A 19,944-nucleotide genomic window follows, 5' to 3' on the forward strand; every position below is an offset into this window, starting at 1 on the left:
GTTTAAATTGTTTTTTGTTTGTATATACATTAATACATATACTATAAGTATTAAACTCAGTTATTCCAATATTTGTACTATAATTTTGAAAATTTCCTCCAATTTTTTTTAATTTGGCGGGCGATTTTGGTCTTTACATTAGCCAAACTCTAATATACAATCTTCTAGAAGGGCTGGATTATTTTTTGCGCAAAGGATCAGCCTGGCTGTCTAGCGCGGATATGCAGTATTCTTGCCACCATTCCACGTGGGCATGATTTGTATAGTTATTAGGATAAGTTAGCTTAAGTTCCTTATTGTATTCTTTCTCAATAATAAAAAAATAGGCTTACTTTACAAGCACTTTTGAAAAGTCTAGTTATGTCATGATTTAATGGTGGTAATTGAAGTCGAAAACTTAAAATTAAAGTTACAAACACATTAGCGTACGTCGTCAAAATTAAAGTTACAAACACATTAGCGTACGTCGTCATACATGAGAATACGCGGGTCCCGTTCTTTGCTATTGCTAAAGCGTCAGCTTTAGCGTGCTATATTCTGTGGTTATAAGCATGCCTTAAAAAAACTTGTAGGTTTTATAAAATGACGAAAATCTGGGTATAACAAACCCAATCTAACGCTAGCCACAAACGGTCAATTATTCTCACGTTTCTGAAAAGCAAACGGCAGTAACCACGCGGCATACTATACAAGTCGTGTACCTACGCAACACACGACCAATTATTGACGGCCGCGTGGCGCAGTGGGTAGTGACCCTGCTTTCTGCATCCACGGCCTTGGGTTCGATTCCCACAACTGGAAAATATTTGTGTGATGAGCATGGGTTTTTTCCAGTGTCTGTGTGTATTCATACATTATATAAGTATTTATATGTAGTATATAAATGTATATGAATATTATAATATCAACTATCTTAGTACCCATAACACAAGCTACTCTGTATGCTTACTTTGGGGCTAGATAGTGATGTGTATTGTTTAAGTATATTTATAATTATAGTCGTGGGTGCTAGAGAAACGTGAGAATAATTTGACCGTTTGTGGTTAGCATAAAACGCCGCCCGAGGCAGGCTAACGACCCCAGACTGAGAGACAAGAGCGCGAGGTATTTGTTAGACGCTGACGCCTGACAAATTACATGCCTAATTGTTGCTAAATCATCTTGTTTTACATTTTGCGATTACATTACATTTTCATCATATATTTTATCATGGCTTCACATCACAGGGTTCTTATAATTCTATTTTTTTTTTGTTTTATAATGTATTAATACTCACAGACACTGAAAAAAACCCATGCTCATCACCATGTAAATAGAAAATTCCTTCTCAAATATGTATTCGTAATAAAACGTCGAAGCATCCAGGCAGTGCATTGCATTTTTGCACCTATAAAGTGCACACCAATGCATAATGCGTGCGTAACTAATGTCTAGATGTACTGAACCGCTTTAATACAGGAAATCTAGAAAAAATCGTATAAGATTTGTAAGAGAATTACATGTCTCGAGATTTTTTAACCATCGGTAGGGAGCAACCCAACAAGCTTGACATCGACCGCTACCCCCATTGGGGTGGCTCAGAAACTCGAAAATTTTTGGATTGCGTTTTTCTCCTAAACTATGAATTTACATTAAAGTTAATTCGGCAAAAAATGTAGAGGACATTCTAATCTACCATTAATGTCATTGAGGTATTATAAATACGACTTTAAATACGGAAGGTAGGTGGAATAACGAATCCAATATGAATTCTTTAATTACTAAGTAATTTCATTGTTTCAGGCGGTGTCTGACTCGATGCTGGTGGAACTCAAGGCATGCTTCATGGAGGCCTACGATGACAACCAGGATGGAAAAATTGACATTAGAGAAGTATGGTTTCCAAGAAGTCGTAAATTTTGTTAGTTAACAAGTAGACTGAAATATAAATAATCTTTGAATATGTATTTTACTTACTAACTATCAATTTAATAAGAGGTTTTATTAAAACACAAAAGATACAACGAAACTAATAAAATAAACATTCGTTCGTTATCAACCCATATTCGGCTCATTGCTGAGCTCGAGTCTACTCTCAGAACGAGAGGGGTTAGGCCAATAGTCCACCACGTTGGCCTAATGCAGATTGGCAGACTTTACACACGCAGAAAACTAAGAAAATTCTCTGGAATGCAGGTTTCTTCACGATGTTTTCGTTCACCGTTTGAGACACGTGATATTTAATTTCTTAAAATGCACACAACTGAAAAGTTGGAGGTGCATGCCCCGGATCGGATTCGAACCCACACCCTCCGGAATCGGAGGCAGAGGTCATATCCACTGGGCTATCACGGCTACCTAAAATAAACATACATTATAATAAATTAATTTAATTTGCCGCCCTTGGTAGGAATCCCGTCACACAGGCAGCACTCCCACGTTGAATTGCGATTGAAATTCGTTGCGTGAGAACGCTGCCTGCCCGAGGGTCGACTGTTGCCTCCCTGAGGCGTTAATCAATCAATTGTCATCTACACTCCAACCAACCAACCTCAAGGTGCCCATTTGCCAACACCTTCGCCAATGCCAGTGGAAATACAGAAGGCTCTAGAACCTTGCCATTTTCCCTCCTCCAGAACCTGAACCTGAAAGCTATCTTAAAATTTTAATAAATGTAATTTAAAGTAAAATTTCGGTTAACATAATATGTTTCGTTATTTTAACCGGCCTTCATTATTTATTTAATTAAAATCATAATTTAAGGTACTAGTGGAGTTAATACGTATGTTTTGATCAAGTCACTTACTTACTCACTTACTTGTATATCATTTTGTTACAGCTAGCCCAACTTCTGCCTATGGAAGAGAATTTTCTTCTCTTATTTAGATTCGACAATCCTTTGGAATCTAGCGTCGAATTTATGAAGGTAAGAACATTGATGATTACTTTCAACCTAAATGGGTTGTGCCTATCATTAGGGGTCTGATGATGAAGACGGACAAGTAATGGAACTCCTCAATGATTTACAGTAGATACCTTGTGAGTGGGCTTGATTAATTTGTATTGATGATAACTTTCCACCTAAATGGGTTATGACTATCATAAGGAGTGTGGTGATGAAGACAAAGGACAGGTAATGGAACTCCTCAAAGGTTTACAGTAGCTACCTTGTGATTGGGCTTGATTAATTTGTATTGATGATAACTTTCCACCTAAATGGGTTATGACTATCATTAGGAGTGTGGTGATGAAGACAAGGGACAGTTAATCGAACTCCTCGAAGATTTACGTTAGCTACCTTGTGATTGGGCTTGATTAATTTGTATTGATGAAAACTTTCCACCTAAATGGGTTATGACTATCATTAAGAGTGTGGTGATGAAGACAACGGACAGGTAATGGAAATACTCAGAGGTTTACAGTAGCTACCTTCCGATCGATATCACCTCATCATTTATTACGAAACTACTTAATACCTGCTAATTTAAGGCTTCTTTGGTAATGCTAAAGCGTTTAGTGTTAAGAGACACCACGATATCTAAATAAAAATAAAAAAGTGATAAATATTTTCCAGATAATTGCAGATTAAATATATGCTTAATACTTACCTGGATGACCGAGCTTTGCTACGTTTTCAGACTTTTTATTGCTCAATAGATTTGACAAACGTGGCAAACGTTGTTTTCCATAGTTTTCCCATTATACATTATTTCTAGGATATATTTTTTGAGGTGGGTCACACTTATCATATTTTATTAGAGGTATGAAAAACATTTCCTTCCTTCTGACGCAGTCGGGTAAAAATAGATGTTGGCCGATTCTCAGATCTACCCGCTATCTATCTATATATGCTCATAAAAAAATAGAAAACGGTCCAGCCATTTCGCAGGACTTCGGTAACAAAGTCATCAATAAAAACACGAGAATTTTATATATTACATAGATTATGTTGGGGCTGACAACTCAAACTGCCTCTACCACACAAGTCACTGAAGTCAAGGAGCGTAGACAGAGAACCTCAGAACATCCACATCGATCGCACATAGATTAATAACAAACTCATAGTTATTATTGATCCTGTCCAAGTATCAATAATAACTGTGAGCTTTATCAAATCTTAACTCAAATATTATAATCTATGTGCGATCGATGTGGATGTTCTGAGGTTCTCTGTCTACGCTCCTTGACTTCAGTGACTTGCGTGGTAGAGGCAGCTTGAGTGGTCAGCTCCAACAATTATAATATAATTGATTATGAAACACGGCTGAAACTCACGTGATATTACGTCGGAGTATGCCCGACTAGTTTCGAACCCATACGGGGCCCTTAGTCATGAGCTGGTTCTTGCATCGCGGCACGATCCAAACTGCGAAGCGGCTGCGCGACGCGCTGCTGCACGCATTGCGCGCGCGAAGAGGGGTTGAGTGGTGGGGAGTGAAGGTTCCGTTACACTCTCCGACGGTTCATTAATGTCATCTTCATTAGACTCGTCTTCTTGTAAGCAAACCGAACTAATGCTATCTTGTTCCAAGTTTGTTGTATGTGACAATGAAAGAAATAGCGGTTTCCACGCTGTGGGCAGCAACCATCCATGATCCCGATCAAAATATCACGTAATATCACGTAATATCACGTGAGTTTCAGCCGTGTTTCATAATCAATTAATATGAATAACACTCACGATAGTTTAAATTCTAAAATTATAATATAGGTATATAAGAAGTTTAAAGGTATTATATGTATGGTGAAGTTAACAAGTGATAAGCAACAGGTTGTTATCAGATCAATACGTGATGTTACAGATTTGGAGAGAATACGACACCGACGGCAGCGGGTACATCGAGGCCGACGAATTGAAGGTGATATTACAACTATCCAGCATTATGAAAATAATTTATTTCATTGATAGATAAATATTTATTATTTGCACACGAAAAATATACCTGTATAATTCTGGAAAAGTATAGAGCGACATAAAATAGAAGAAAATTAATGACAGCGTTGTAATCACATATTGTCGTTCGTAGGATAATCCTCCAGTCCCAAATGGATGCAAGTCATCTATAAATAATAAAGGCGTGTATTACATGAATAGCAGGACTTATTTTAATTACTTTGTATGAAAACATAGAAAGTTTCTTTTAGTTAAATATTAGTTATGCAGCTCGGCTCCTATAAGTGGACTTTTCAACACCTTGAAGTTACGGCAAATACTCTCGAGCACCCTGTATTTAAATTAAAAAATATATTTGGAAAATATTTACTATCTAGCTCCGAAGTAAGCATCATGTATTGTGTTATGGGTACCTAGCTAAGATAGCTGATTTCATGATTTACATTTATTAAATTTAAATAAATTCAAGTCAATCTCATCTAAGTACTTTAGTAATTATCGGAATTTCCACTATAGTTTTAATAATCCACTTAACAAAACTATCAATAATGATTGGTTGCTCTCTAATGACACATCTTTATGATAATGACAGTAAATGTAGTGTTGCCATACAGCGAGTTTATAAGTTCCATTTTTATTAACTTCTATAATTCCATTTTTATTTCTAGGATTCAATAAAAATCGCAACATTACGGTATGAGTTATTTATGTAGGTCTCTACCGTGTCTATCTATACGCGCATTTAATTTGCTTACTTAATGACTAGCCGACGCCCCGCGGTTTCACCCGCGTTGTTCCCGTTCCCGTAGGAATACAGGGATAATATATAGCCTATAGCCTACCTCGATAAATGGGCTATCTAACACTGAAAAAAAATTTCAAATCGGACCTGTAGTTCCTGAGATTAGCGCGTTCAATGAAACAAACAAACTCTTCAGCTTTATTATATTAGTATAGATAGTAGTAGTTTCGTATTTACTTGACTTTACAACCGAAATTGTTTGTTTTTTTACCGAATTGTGTGAACTGCTACTTTGCTTCACGATCCAAAAAATATGCAAATCAGATTGTCACTGACTCACATTCCAATCGCACATTTGAAAAAAATAAAATTCGTTTTTACCCTCTCCATTCCAGAATTTCCTCCGCGATTTACTGAAAGAAGCGAAGAAGATTAATGACGTATCCGAAGACAAACTCATCGAGTACACCGACACTATGGTAAAACAAGTCATTCGTTCAAATTGCTAATAATATTGTACAGTATAAGTGAAAATGTTTTCTTTTATGTGGCGGTAATAAAAATGATCTACCCTCGTTTTAATAAAATATCATTTTTATGTGCAGCTACAAGTGTTTGACTCGAACAAAGATGGACGTCTGCAATTGTCGGAGATGGCGAAGTGAGTATTTTTTTATTCTTTACAAGTTAGCCCTTGACTACAATCTCTCCTGATGGTAAGTGATGATGCAATCTAAGATGGAAGCGGGCTAACTTGTTAGTAGGCAGTGGGATGTGCGGTGGATTTACAAGATAGAGGTCCTGGGTGCGATCCCCGGCTGGGCCGATTGAAGTTTTCTTAATTGGTCCAAGTCTGGCTGGTGCGAGGCCTCGGCCGGCTAGTTACCACCCTATCGGCAAAGACGTCAAGCGATTTAGCGTTCCGGTAGGAACCGAAGGGAGTGTGGATTTTCATCCTCCTCCTAACAAGTTAGCCCGCTTCTATCTTAGATTGCATCGTCACTTACCATAAGGTGATATTGTAGTCAAGGGCTAACTTGTAAAGAATAAAAAAAGGATAAGTTCGCGTTTGACTATGATCTCACCTGATGGTAAGTGTAGATGTGGCCTAAGGTGAAAGGAAAGTGATTAAGCATCTTCTAGACGCTTCTTTTGTTTTTTCTAAGTTAGCCCTTGACTACAGTCTCACCTGTTGGTAAGTGATGAAGTAAACTAAGATGGAAGCGTGCTAACTTGTTAGGAGGAGGATGAAAATCGACACCCGTTTCGGTTTCTACACGACATTATACCGGAACGCTAAATCGCTTGGCGGTCTTTGCCGGTATGGTGGTAAATAGCTACGGCCGCAACCTCCCACCAGCTAGACCAGAAATGTTAGTTACTAGAGGACGCCAGTGACTCCGTACGCGTGAAATTCTGTTCACAAATCCCGCGGGAATCATAGATTTTTCCGGGATAAAAAGTAGCGTATGTTCAAATTAGCTGATATACATAATGATGACTTGTACGCCAGCCACAGGCGGTCATGCCTACAGCGATATACGCAGTGTTGCTTTGGCGTGATTTCTTTGATTTTTTTACGCGCACTGCAGCGCTTGACCGTCTGTACACGGCGTTATAGGGTGGTGCAATGGTAGATAGGTAAATAAAATATAGGTAGATTACGTAAAACATGATTCTCGGATACGGACCTGCTCGTGTTTATCGAATTTCCCAATTTAATCCCGCTAGAGAAGGGATCGGATTATGTAATTTGCTTGTTTCGCCGAGTTTTGCGGCATCAAAAGTTTCGATGGTCAAAGGTACTAAGACTACACTGTTATTTGTGTCTTAAATCAAGTATTACGACGTAGACCGACGGGCAAGAATAGTTCTCAGCAACTGACAGCCAGAAATTCATTAAACAGCTCTAATTGAAGCAGTTTTGTTTTTATCATTGTCATTGTTAATAAGGGTACGGTGGGGCTGACATATTATTAATTTTATAATAAATAGCGGACGCCCGCGACTTCGTCCGCGTGAAACTCGATGTAAATTTTCAACTACCTCAACCCTACCCCTACCCCTAACCTACCCCCTACCCAACCCTACCCTACCCTTACCCTACCCTACCCCTACCCTACCCATACACTACCCCTACCTTTTCCTGAATTTTCTTTGCTATAAACGGAGCCCGAGACCTTCCCAACGAATGCAAAACCGTGGAAAACGGTTCGTGCGTTCTGGAGTTATAGCGTCAGGAAGAAAAACCCGACTTATTTTTATATAGTAGACGTCCATAAAAACTGATAATTTAAAAAAGTGCTTGCGATTGTGTGTGAATTTTATAGGGCCGATGGGCTTCCGGCTAATATCGGTCGGGTTATCTTATGTTCTAGGGTCCGCTCAAGATTCGCTCGCGACCCACCTCTGGGTCGCGACTCATACTTAGGGAAACCCTGGTATAGCTTATTGATGTATTTGACGTGTTTTTGTTTAAAACAGTGATTCTCAATATATATCAGTGATTCTATATCGACCCCTAGGGGTCTATGACAAACTGCAAGGGATATAAGTCAGCGAAAAAAAATTTGGGTGTCCATTAAATGAAAATAGTTTCCACGATAGTGGATCATGACACATACACTGATAGTACCTATGTTTTACATCATATTACTATGTTTTATATCTTATAATATCAAAACATATACATTATTTTAAAAGTAACTATGAAGTAAAAAAAATATTATATATGTTTATAAAATTGTGTAAGTTGTAGGATACAGAAAATCGTTATCAAATAATTAGGGGGTCTACCCAACACGGAAAAACACGGCAAGGGGTCTACGACACAAAAAAGTTTGGGAAACTCTGGTTTAAAATATACTTTTATATTAAAATATACTATCGCTTTATAGATTGCTGCCCGTGAAGGAGAATTTCCTCTGCCGCCAGGTGTTCAAGGTGAGTCAGCGTGACAGTTCATTTCCCGTCACTCGTCAGAATTGCGACGACATTGTTTCACGCGCGCCATTTCAGGGAATTCGACATTTTGTTTACAGGCAAGACAAACATTGCTCTACTTACTGTTCGCTTTATTGAAATTGCCTCCTTTACCAGTGGCTCATCGATCTATTAAAAAAGTGGTTGCACATTCAGCGACCAAAAAACGTCCCCATTCAATGAGTGCCAAACACAACTTCTTGGTACTCAATTCAAGTAGTCGCATTTGCAAATTCAACCTTAAACTCAATCCTTAAGGTTGAGTTTGCTTTAAATTTAGAATTTTATTGAATATTGGATTATATTTAAAGGTATGATTTTCTTTACCAATAATTCTAAAACTGTCAAAGCAAAATCGGCCAATTTTTAAGTGAAATTTTCTACATGATTGTGCGTCCTTTTAATATAAGAGGTCAATGAGGCTGTACAAGTTTATTTTACCTCAGAATATGTACTTTTTTATTCTATAAATGTTAAATGAAAAGTATATAACATTTATATATGACATATAGCATTCATATTCTCTTAAGTATATATGACAAGTTACTAAGATGGAAGCAGGCCGACTTAGAAGTCCAAGCTTATTCTATACCCATACCATTAACGATTTTTACGCGGCATCGTACCGGAACGCTAACTCGCTGGCGTTACGTCTTTGCCTGTAGGGTGGTAACCAGCCACGACCGAAGCCTACCACCAGACCTGAGCCAATTTAGAAAATGTAAAATCGTGGGAATCATTTATTATCTTAAATTGATAATAAATTATTCAATTGACTGATAAATGCAACTGAAAGCAATTTTTTTGGAAAATATATAAAAAAATACAATTTTATTAGTAAGAGAGCAATGTTTTAATGCTATTTCAGATACCAATTAAAAATATTTATAATTTAGTCATCTCCATAGCTTCTAAATGCTTTTACTTCTAAAAGCTCGACAAATTGTTATTAAAAACTAAAATCTTTGTTTCGAGTTTTAATTTATTTCATTTGCATGCTAATTATATTACGCACAATAAAAAAAGGCTAGCTGCCACTCAATAAAAAAATCAAAATGAAAATTAATTTATTTCAAAATGGCTTATTTTACAATAATAATTATTGGGAACATTAAAAACAATTAGGAACTGCAAACTGAGCTTTTCTTCCAAAACATTTTGAATTTTCTGTGCAATTTCTCTTTTTTAAGGAGAGATGGGAGAGATAAATGGCCTGCCTGGTAGGCTTTTAAAATAGGCTATTAATAATGATTTTTACAATTGTCTATTTGGAGTACATTTCATAATGCGTGCTATACACGCTCCGGTTGCATTCCGGTTTCATCCAAATGGATAAAACCTTATGGATTTTATTATGTTTCTAAACTGTGTGAGATTTAAGTCCTTAAAAAATATACGTAATTATCTATGTACCTACTGTTCTGAAATATCAAGAAAAATTTCAAATTTTATATAATATTTTTATATGCATCAAATGGAATATCTATCCTCTCTTCTCTTCGTACTACGTTCTTGTATGTTTTGTTAACCAACCTAAAAGGAAAATTGAAAATAGACAATTGGGTGTAAATAATTCAAGTCCGGAAATAATGAAAAACTTTTTTCAGTATACTTTGCTCACAGTGATGTTGTTTTGCTAGTTTGCACTGTGTTTTGCCGCTAGATTTCAATTTTATTAGTTTTTATATTTACTGATTGCGAGAATAAAGAAAATATTAAATTTCTTTTATTTACTTTTGTTGCTTCACTGATCACAACATACACACACTTTAGATCAAAGTCACCACATACATTACATACTAATTCATTTACATAATTAGCAAATATTAGAGTGTACAACAATTTTGACATTTTATAGACGTTAATTAATATATTCTCGTAACATAAATTGGTTAAAAATCTCTACTTCACAAATACGCATTTGCGTTAGTTTTTACCAACCTAAGGTTTGTTCACTACATAACATAATATTAATTTAATTATTATGAATTAAATTAAGACATATTATAAAATCTAAAAAAGAGATGAAACATTAACAAAGATATTTAAAAAATTGGATATAAAGATAACAGTGTAGCATGAATGCTGTTGATTTGCCTGTCTCTCTATCCTAACACTGCTGCTTGTCTGCACTGCACTCTTAGGAGGGCATTGAGGTGAGTCCTCGGTAGAAATAAGACTAACAATGATGCCAAAATGAATATTTAGTAGCTGGTAGGTATTAACAAGTTAAAAATTAAAATTTTGTAAGACTGCCAAAGTTTTAACGAGTTTTATTCCAGAAATTCTCTCAGTTATATCAGAAACGTGTAAATAGTGTTGCAATACGTGAGCTGGATCAAAAAAAAAATTTAATAACTGGCTTTCAAATCAAACAAAAAAAACGCATAGAAATCGAACCATCAGTTTGAGAGTAGGTACGATACCACAGACAGATAGACTTCGATGTCAAACTTATTACACACCTCCTTTTGCATCGGGGATTAAAAAGTAAAAGGGTGAATTAAAAGTTTACATTTTTAATTTATTATTTTTACATTTACTTCTAATAAGGTCATAAATATTATTTTTAATTTAACTAAAAGAGCATATAAAAAAGAACGGGAGTAGGTAAATAACATGGAAATACATAAATGGCATCCTTGCTAGGCTATTGAATACAAAACTAATATTTGAATTTCACTTAGTGTTGTTTTAGAACTGTATTAGATTATTATTATTATTTTATAAGATGCTTATAAAATGTAAATATTTTAATTTATATTATTATAACTATAATTTGTAATTTGTACCTACAGATTAAAAAAAAACTGTTAAAATCAAATTCTGTTAATTTTATGTTTTTTTTTTCTATTGTGCATGCTATTTATTATTTCGTATATATACGAGTAAGTACTCGTACCATTATACTTTACAAATTAACTTTATTCGTTTTTTTATTGTCTTTGTACACTTTGTTTGCACACATATTTTATGAATAAAATTAATAAGTTTAAAAACTCCTTGAGTGTTCACAATGTAATTACCTATTAGAACTTACTTCAAAACTTGTTCTTTATTTTACAGGGTGCAACAAAATTAACGAAAGACGATATCGAGCGAGTGTTTTCTCTTTATGACAGAGTAAGTTATCAGAATCAAAGTAGATAAGTTATGCATTTGTTAAAATGTAAAGTAATTATTGTTTTGTTCTACAGGATAACAATGGCTCCATAGAGAATGAAGAACTACGTGGCTTTCTAAAAGATCTTTTAGAATTAGTGAAAAAAGTAAGAACACCGCTAAAATTTTCATTTACGATTATAACCTACTTCTCTTCAACTAAAATCTACATTCCAAACGCTGAAAAAGAACGCTCAATTGATACAATTCAAATATCTACGTAATTAAAAGCAAAAAAAGTATAAGTTATCTTTATCTGAATCGTAGTATAATAATAAAACCAGTAAACTAAACCAAACCAGTAGTAGTAGTTTAAGCAAATTACACTAAAATCACTACCCATGATGCAAAATGCTTGACTGTAAAACGAAAACATTAAGTTCTTCTCCCAATTACGGTAAAAATCCTACTCTGCCACTGGAATGTATATTATACTGTAATAATAATAAACTAATTCTTTCTAGGACTACGACGCGCAAGATCTTCTGGAATTCGAAGAAACCATACTCCAAGGCGTAGAGTACAGTAGCGAAGGGAAGATCAGCAGAAAGCAGCTTACAATGATCTTGTTAGCGCTCGCCAAACACAATCAGGAAGAAGAAGTTTCCACTCCATAAGAGAAGTCGAAAGCTTCTACCAGTCCGTCCCAGTAGCATCACATAAAATTCCATGGCTCGCGTAACTTCACGAATCCCATCTACTCTATTTCAGTTCCACTACTAAACTAGCGTATTAAAATGGAATGGATACTAATTAATCTTATAAAACCGGTCCGGATTGAAACCGGAGACGTGTGTGAGCTTCATAAAAACATTCGTTCCAGACATTTATAATATACAGGGTGCTCTGGAGTATTACCCGTAACTCTAGGGTTACATTTTTTAACGAAAATAAATTCAAAATGTTCAAGGAATGTTTTATGTTCTAAAATGAATATTTTTGGAGTAAATAATATTTCTTTTGTAAATAGATCTTGAAATGAAATGAAATTGAAATACACATCCTTAAAAGAATGACGTATTTAAATAAAATTGGATATAAAAATGTATTTTAAAATTCAACGTTCTCGCTTCGTTACCTGAACGCGTGTGTTACATGGATAGTCGGTATTATTTGAATTACTTTGTATGTAAACGTATTTTTTTTTGTAGTTAGTAAAACATTCGTTATGCAATTCGGTTCCTATAGATGGTCTCGATAGTACGTTGAAGCTATGAAAAATACTCTCGAGCAGCCTGTATATCTATATTATACAATATGTATAAAAAATATATATTATAATGTTTATTTTTATTTAAATCTATCTACTAGAATATAATTTGACATTTAATTTTATCATAGACACATAAAATGGTATGTTCACAGTGGTGGATATTATTATTTATTTTATTTATAATCACACGGACTACGTTAATTACATTAAACTAGACGAGATAAGATAACTAGACTAGATACAGATAAAAATGAAAATATTAATTTAATAACATAAAATACGAAGTTGAAATAGCATTGCGAATAATTAAACTTTACAATCCGCTCTAAGTGTCTATGAAGTGTCTATAATTTATATTTATTATTCTTACTAGTAAAGTAACGGTCAAATAATAATTATTACCTCTGAAAATTAAAAAATTTAATTATATAAAAGTAAATATTTATTTTTATTAAAATTGTCATAGATAAATAATTATTGTTAAGTTATGGTTTCTACCACGCTAGAAAATAAGTAATGTATTTTTTATATTAGAAACCTATCTAAAATGTTTTTCTGTTTATAGCCTGGCTAGAAATATTAAAAATTAAACCTATCTAGGGCCGCCACAAATAATTATTTCATTGCAATGTTTGTACGAAAAAATTACTTCCTTATTTATCCGAAACGTGGCGTTTAAGTTTTTCTGGTCAGGTAATATAAACATAATATTTGTAGTGCGCAAATTTTGGTGCTTCTATACAGAATATATTTTCAGTAGCAACCTGTACTTTTTTGAAATGTATTTTTTTTTTCAATGACTCCAAAAATAACAAAATAATGGACACATTAATTTCATCGCCACGCCACGTCCTTCACAGCGCGCATCGCAGCCTTTGACAGTACAACTGTGGTGCGATTCCGCAATTTAACTCGTCGACGAACTTTTCGCCTATAACACGTTTTATTGGAATTTGAACTCTATGTGTTTAAGATGCCACAATTAAAATGTCACTTACAACGAAGTTGTCATGGAAACGAATGATGTCTCAACGCTGTAACTTTACAGAATGCAGGGTTAATTAATCGCGTACCTACAGGTATAGGATGACCTTAGGGTCTTCTGTAATCAATCTTCTTCTGTAAAGGATTTCTTTGTTATGTTTTCGTTAGTAAAAAAATACATGTCTATTAAATTTCGTTTATGTACAAAATATAAAAATTTGCGCACTCCAAACAACTTCTTCCAGTATAGGTAAATATTATTTTGAATTTGAAAAGAAAAACCTAAGTTTTTTTTTTAAATGCTATATATTCTATTTTAAGATGGTAGCTAATACATATGGTGTTGTTTTGCGTAGTCTCTCGTATAAATGTCTATATTATTATTATTAATAATGCCTCTGTGCAGTGGCGTGCATAGCTGTTGTTTTCAATTATTCATCATTTATAATAATCATTATTCATTGTTTATCATTAATCATTGTATTAGAACAATGATTAATGCTAAACTAAAGATGATGGAAATTTTGTCGCATGATCGCTCTACAGACGAAGCAACTTTTTTCCAAATTGTCGTAACTCTAAATCATTTTTATCTGTGTATAAGATGCACGCCACAAGATATCTCGTGACGAAAAAAAGTTTTATATTGTCGACCAATAGCCGACCACATTGATATTATTAATAGACAATATTATGTTTTTTGGTTTCACAATATAAAGTTGTATGCCTACTGACTCCTCTTGGTGTGAAGATGTAATTTTTAATTAATCTTCAATTTGAACTCAGGGTTTTTGCTTGACATACACTTCAAAAGCTCAATGTGTGAATACGTTGAAAAGTCAGTATTATCAGGTCAGTTTAGTTCTTTTTTATTCTTTACAAGTTAGCCCTTGACTACAATCTCACCTGATGGTAAGTGATGTTGCAATCTAAGATGGAAGCGGGCTAACTTGTTAGGAGGATGAAAATCCACACATATTCCTTTCGGTTTCTACACATCGTACCGGAACGCTAAATCGCTTGACGGTACGCCTTTGCCGGTAGGGTTGTAAATAGCCACGGCTGAAGCCCACCCACCAACCAGACCTGGACCAATTAAGAAAATCTCAATCGGCACAGCCGGTTAATTAAAAATTGTCAGTCTCACACAGAGTAACCGTCAGTAGGGTAGTTGCTGCAAATAGCAACCATATACAGTTGACAACTTGACAACAATAAAATGTTGCTCCATCTGCGGTGAGCCTTAGTGTCCGTCCATATATTACAGCCATTTTGTACAGATTAATGTAAAACTTCATAAATAATAATTTATTTATGAATTTTAGTAAAATTAAAAAAAGGGAACAGTACTTATACTATAATGTAAGATACCAACTTACATATGGCATAAATTCATCACCTTATACTACTTTTTTTTTTGAGAGATGTAGGGGAAAAAAACAATATCATTATAATCTTTAGTACCATATATCACCCCAAGATAGTTCGATGCAAACTTTTATGACGTCAAGGAAATTAGCTGCGTGTGTCGCTAAGCGCAAATAGTACATAAAGTTGGCTAAAAGCAAGACGCAAGAAGCGACTGCGGTAGCAAACCCCGCCGCTCCGTCGCTACGTCACTGTTGATATAATTGCTTAAACGCACGATGTCCCAAAACGTCTTTTTGCATCGGACTACGGATCGTGTGAAACTTGATCGGACCTGTTTGACAGCTCCAATTAATGTCAAATACATGTCAAATCCCTAGGACAAATGTCAGTTTGACAACTATAATGAATGAATGTTTTGTCAAACGGTTCTGATGAAGTTACGCAATTACGCCTCATAACTCCATTGAAAGATTGAGCAGTTTCTTTCGCCTATATGAGGTGCACGCCACTGCATTCTTATTGAGTGTTAATTAAATAGGTGTTAAGTGTGTGTTGGTTTAAAAACATTGTTAGGTATTATATGAATTGTCGTCGGAGGGTAGATAGATGTTTTAATTGGCTTAAAAGACCCTGAGTTCTAGCAATTTTGAATGTGAGTATAGATAGGTTCTGGTCGAAATACCACTATTTGTTAAATAAAATATTACATTGGACAAATATTTTAAAAGACTATCTTTGCTGATTGCAGTTGGTCCTGTATTAACTTAGATATTCTGTGAACGCTCAGATGAAATATCATTTACAGTTTATAAACCATTGCTTCCTTAAAATAACACAGTAGCTAACGTGATTACATTGACGAAATGAAAATCGTACAACGGCGCAAGTTTTTACAATTACCTAACGTAATAAATATTGGAAGAAATTGATTTTACAACTATTTTGTCTATATTTGAGTTGAGGTAATGATTTATGACGTGACGCGGTTATGACTTTTTTATTTATAAACTGCAGTTTTTAATACCCTATCCGAAGAATAATTCAGTTAAAACCAATTTTACCGACATGTATTATAGTTTTACCTATAATAGAGGTCATACGTTGCTAACTGGCCATGGTCAAAGCCTCCCACCAGCCAGTTCTGGACCAGTTAAGAAACCCTCAATCGGCCCAGTCGGAGATCTAACCCAGGACCTCCGTTTTATAAATCCACTGCGCATACCACTGCGCCACGGAGGCCGTCAAAAACCACATTACCAGCGAAGACGTACCGCCAAGCGACGTAGCCTCCCAGTTTGATGTTGCATATAAACCGACAAAGGTAGGGTTAGAATAAACTTATACCCCTTCCAAATTAGACCGTTAGATAGTCGTACCATCTTAGACTGATCACTTAACATCAAGAGGTTATACATCAAGTACTGATTTGTCGTAAACTGAAAAAAAAATGGCGTAAGCTGGTAACTGGAATATCCCTAAATATTTTAACATTTACAACATTATTGAGGAGGTAATGGAGGTCTTTCACATGTTTCCTTATTCAATTATTTATGCGTTTCACAGGAAAGATTAAAATAATTTCAATTGCGTAAGGAAATATTGAAAGTTAACAACACCTACTTTTGTTCATAAGTACCTAAATATAGTTCAAAAAACATAATCATTAAGCCAAATCAAATGCCAAATAGGTAATTAAACTTAGTATTATCATCGTAAATTGCATATTATAAACTCTATTTTCGTATGTTGTAGATAACAGATTCAAATTATTTATTATGTGTTTTACACATTAGTTACATTTAGAAAAACATTTAATATCAGATAGGCTTACAAGCACTTCACAAGTATGTCTATTAGTAGTGACTTTACCACCGCTTTGGAAAACTATTTATATTAAATTCATAACTCTTTAGACACATACGAGTACCTCTATGGCAGTTCTCCCACAGACTTATTTAAATGCGAGATATTTAAATGCACTGCACCTGTAACGCAAAGTTCAGGGTGTTAGCTATCCCAGTCAAAAAAGGAAATAAATAGGTCAACCTAAATATAACAAAAGCTAATTAACTGTAAACTCGTATACACATTCATAATGGTGTTCCAAAAGTTGCATTTAAGTCTGTGGGTCTGTTGCTCTGTGGGAGAACGGTCTAACTCTCCAAAAGAAATATAACCCTTTCAATTCAATACGAAAAACTAACTCTAATTAAAATTATTAAGTCTAACTTAACTTAATTATTAAGCCAATTACGAAACTTTTAAGGAATAATAACACCAAACTTTTAAGGAATAATAATTAAAGTAATAAACACTTATAGGTACCTACATTTGAAACATAGAATCCAAATTAATGCAAAATTCGATTTAATATCTACCAACGTTTAATATTATTGGCAAAAAATAGTCGAAGAAGCTTTTGCGAGATTCGGCGAATCAAAGAACACTTTGGTATAAACTTTTTATACTAATTCTTATTCTTAACTATTTCTTATACTAATAAAGCAAATACATATTATGATAAATCCCGGTCTGAGGCGCCACACTAACTTTTGCAATTTTAGTATTTTAGTTCGTAGGGGTTTTTCTTTCTAGTTATTTATTTACGTGTCACGTTAACTTATCTGAAAGAAAAAAATGAAATCGTTGAAAAAAATATAATTGAATTAAATTGTCAGTCTTGAATAAATTGGAAAGTATGTAGGAAATCCGCATACAATCAATAATACTGACGATATTAATGTAGGGAATGATTGTCTATGATTATGGAATTAATAATGTTATATTATTGAAGGGCTACAACTTAGACGTGGTTGCGTCTTGGCAACATTACCCTACATATTGACAATATTACTGACTGCGTGCGGTATTTTTTTTTATTTTAATTATATTGAATGATTAAAATGTGGTAGGCATTGATGTTGTGATGATTGTTATAGGATATTATTAATATTTAATGGAAATGCACAAAACGCCAATTTATTTATATTTACATTTGTATATTAAAATAAAAAGAAATGTTAAATTATATATGTATAAAAAGAATAGATTATATTATTACATCTCATGTGATTGGCGTTAATTCGGTTGTAGATACGATTATGTAGCGCCAAACATCGAGTCCGCTCTGCCCCTGTAGCCATGTGGCACGTCGATTCTCTTTCTACGATCGCAAACGCTTTGAAAACTAGCAAAATGTATGGTTATGACAGATCTTGATCACGTGACCTGTCAATAGCAAATGTCATGCCCATACATTACATAAACTCTAATTGCGTTCTACTTTAATCAATAAAACTTTGCAGCAAGTAAATGAAGACTAAACGATTCGATTTTCCGCCAAACTCCCCTTTAAGTACCTATTCATACTATGTAGCTCGGTATTTCGAAGGTAGGTACGAAGGGAAGGTAAGGTATTTACGAGTACGACCGGCAAGGCAAGAGCAATACTATTGTTACAAATTAAGTTTAAGTGTTTTACATCCGAATTAACTTCAATTTTGTGCAAATTCTTTTTTAATGAACTACAAATATGTATAATAAAATTTTATTTACTCAATGTTTTCGATTGTTTTATTACTTCACTCCGTTTTTAGGGTCCTTAGTCCCCTTGTAGATTTGCCATGTCTGTCTGTCTGTTCGTTCGTCTGTTCGCGGTTCAGCGCAGAGACTATTACTATTAGATTACTACTAGAAGGCTTTATTATGCTATTTATGTAGTATGACATTAAAAATGTCTTAACAGACCCCGCTTTTGTACTTGGTAAGTGCTATTAGTCTGTGCAAGTGGACTCCATGATATATGGAAGCTCCCCTTTTCATGTTAGATCCATAGCCATTTTGACAGCCTCCGTGGCGCAGTGGTATGCGCAGTGGACTTACAAGTCGGAGGTCCTGGGTTCGATCCCCGGCTGGGCTGATTGAGGTTTTCTTAATTTGTCCAGATCTGGCTGGTGGGAGGCTTCGGCCGTGGTTACCGCCTTACCGACAAAGACGTACCGCCAAGCGATTTAGCGTTCCGGTACGATGTCGTGTAGTAACCGAAAGGAGTGTGGATTTTCATCCTCCTCCTAACAAGTTAGCCCGCTTCCATCTAGACTGCATCATCACTTACCATCAGGTGAGATTGTAGTCAAGGGCTAACTTGTACAGAATAAAAAAAAATAGCTAGTTAGATACCGACCTAGATAATATGTATTATTATTATTATTACGAACTAGGGTTCGAGGATTTGGAATTAAGCACCAGGTGACTCTTAAAAGAATTTATTCCACTCCCTAATCCAAGTATATTACTGACTGTGACCCACTTTCAAACGGAGGCAATTCGTAGTCCAAAATCGTAGCCGAGTTCAGTCATGTTCACTTGTATCGCTTGTGTCACTTAATGTTCACTTCACTCCGTTTCGAAGTAAACTGCCCCGAGCAATATCCGGGGACGTCCTCGGCGACCCTCACAGGTCGCGGAGTAACAGAGGTCAGGGCGTTGGCCCTTTTCTGTGATTCTCAACGCCGTTTGCAACTACAGACGGGGCACTGGGTGGGAGCACTTGAGTTGAACTGCCCCGAGCATCGACTCTGTCGTGTATTTATACCCGCAGAACGATTTCCGAAAATA

General features: G+C 35.0%; 1 protein-coding gene across 2 annotated transcripts in view; it reads left to right on the forward strand.

The window, feature by feature from the left end:
• LOC112049105 (calbindin-32) overlaps positions 1-18,890 on the forward strand; it is a 97,165-nt gene extending 78,275 nt beyond the window's left edge. Inside the window, exons 4-13 of one of the 2 annotated variants that reach the window (XM_052887628.1) lie at positions 1,783-1,872; positions 2,819-2,905; positions 4,782-4,838; positions 6,011-6,094; positions 6,221-6,276; positions 8,513-8,558; positions 10,742-10,753; positions 11,664-11,720; positions 11,795-11,866; positions 12,224-18,890. In XM_052887628.1, the coding sequence (XP_052743588.1) occupies positions 1,783-1,872; positions 2,819-2,905; positions 4,782-4,838; positions 6,011-6,094; positions 6,221-6,276; positions 8,513-8,558; positions 10,742-10,753; positions 11,664-11,720; positions 11,795-11,866; positions 12,224-12,376 (714 nt within the window). In that variant the 3' untranslated portion in view covers positions 12,377-18,890. The remainder of the gene's footprint in view (positions 1-1,782; positions 1,873-2,818; positions 2,906-4,781; positions 4,839-6,010; positions 6,095-6,220; positions 6,277-8,512; positions 8,559-10,741; positions 10,754-11,663; positions 11,721-11,794; positions 11,867-12,223) is intronic. The other variant, XM_052887632.1, reaches the window with a different exon arrangement.
• Positions 18,891-19,944: the final 1,054 nt, after the last annotated feature.

The sequence above is a fragment of the Bicyclus anynana genome, chromosome 2 (assembly GCF_947172395.1).
Source record: "Bicyclus anynana chromosome 2, ilBicAnyn1.1, whole genome shotgun sequence".
Taxonomy (NCBI): domain Eukaryota; kingdom Metazoa; phylum Arthropoda; class Insecta; order Lepidoptera; family Nymphalidae; genus Bicyclus; species Bicyclus anynana.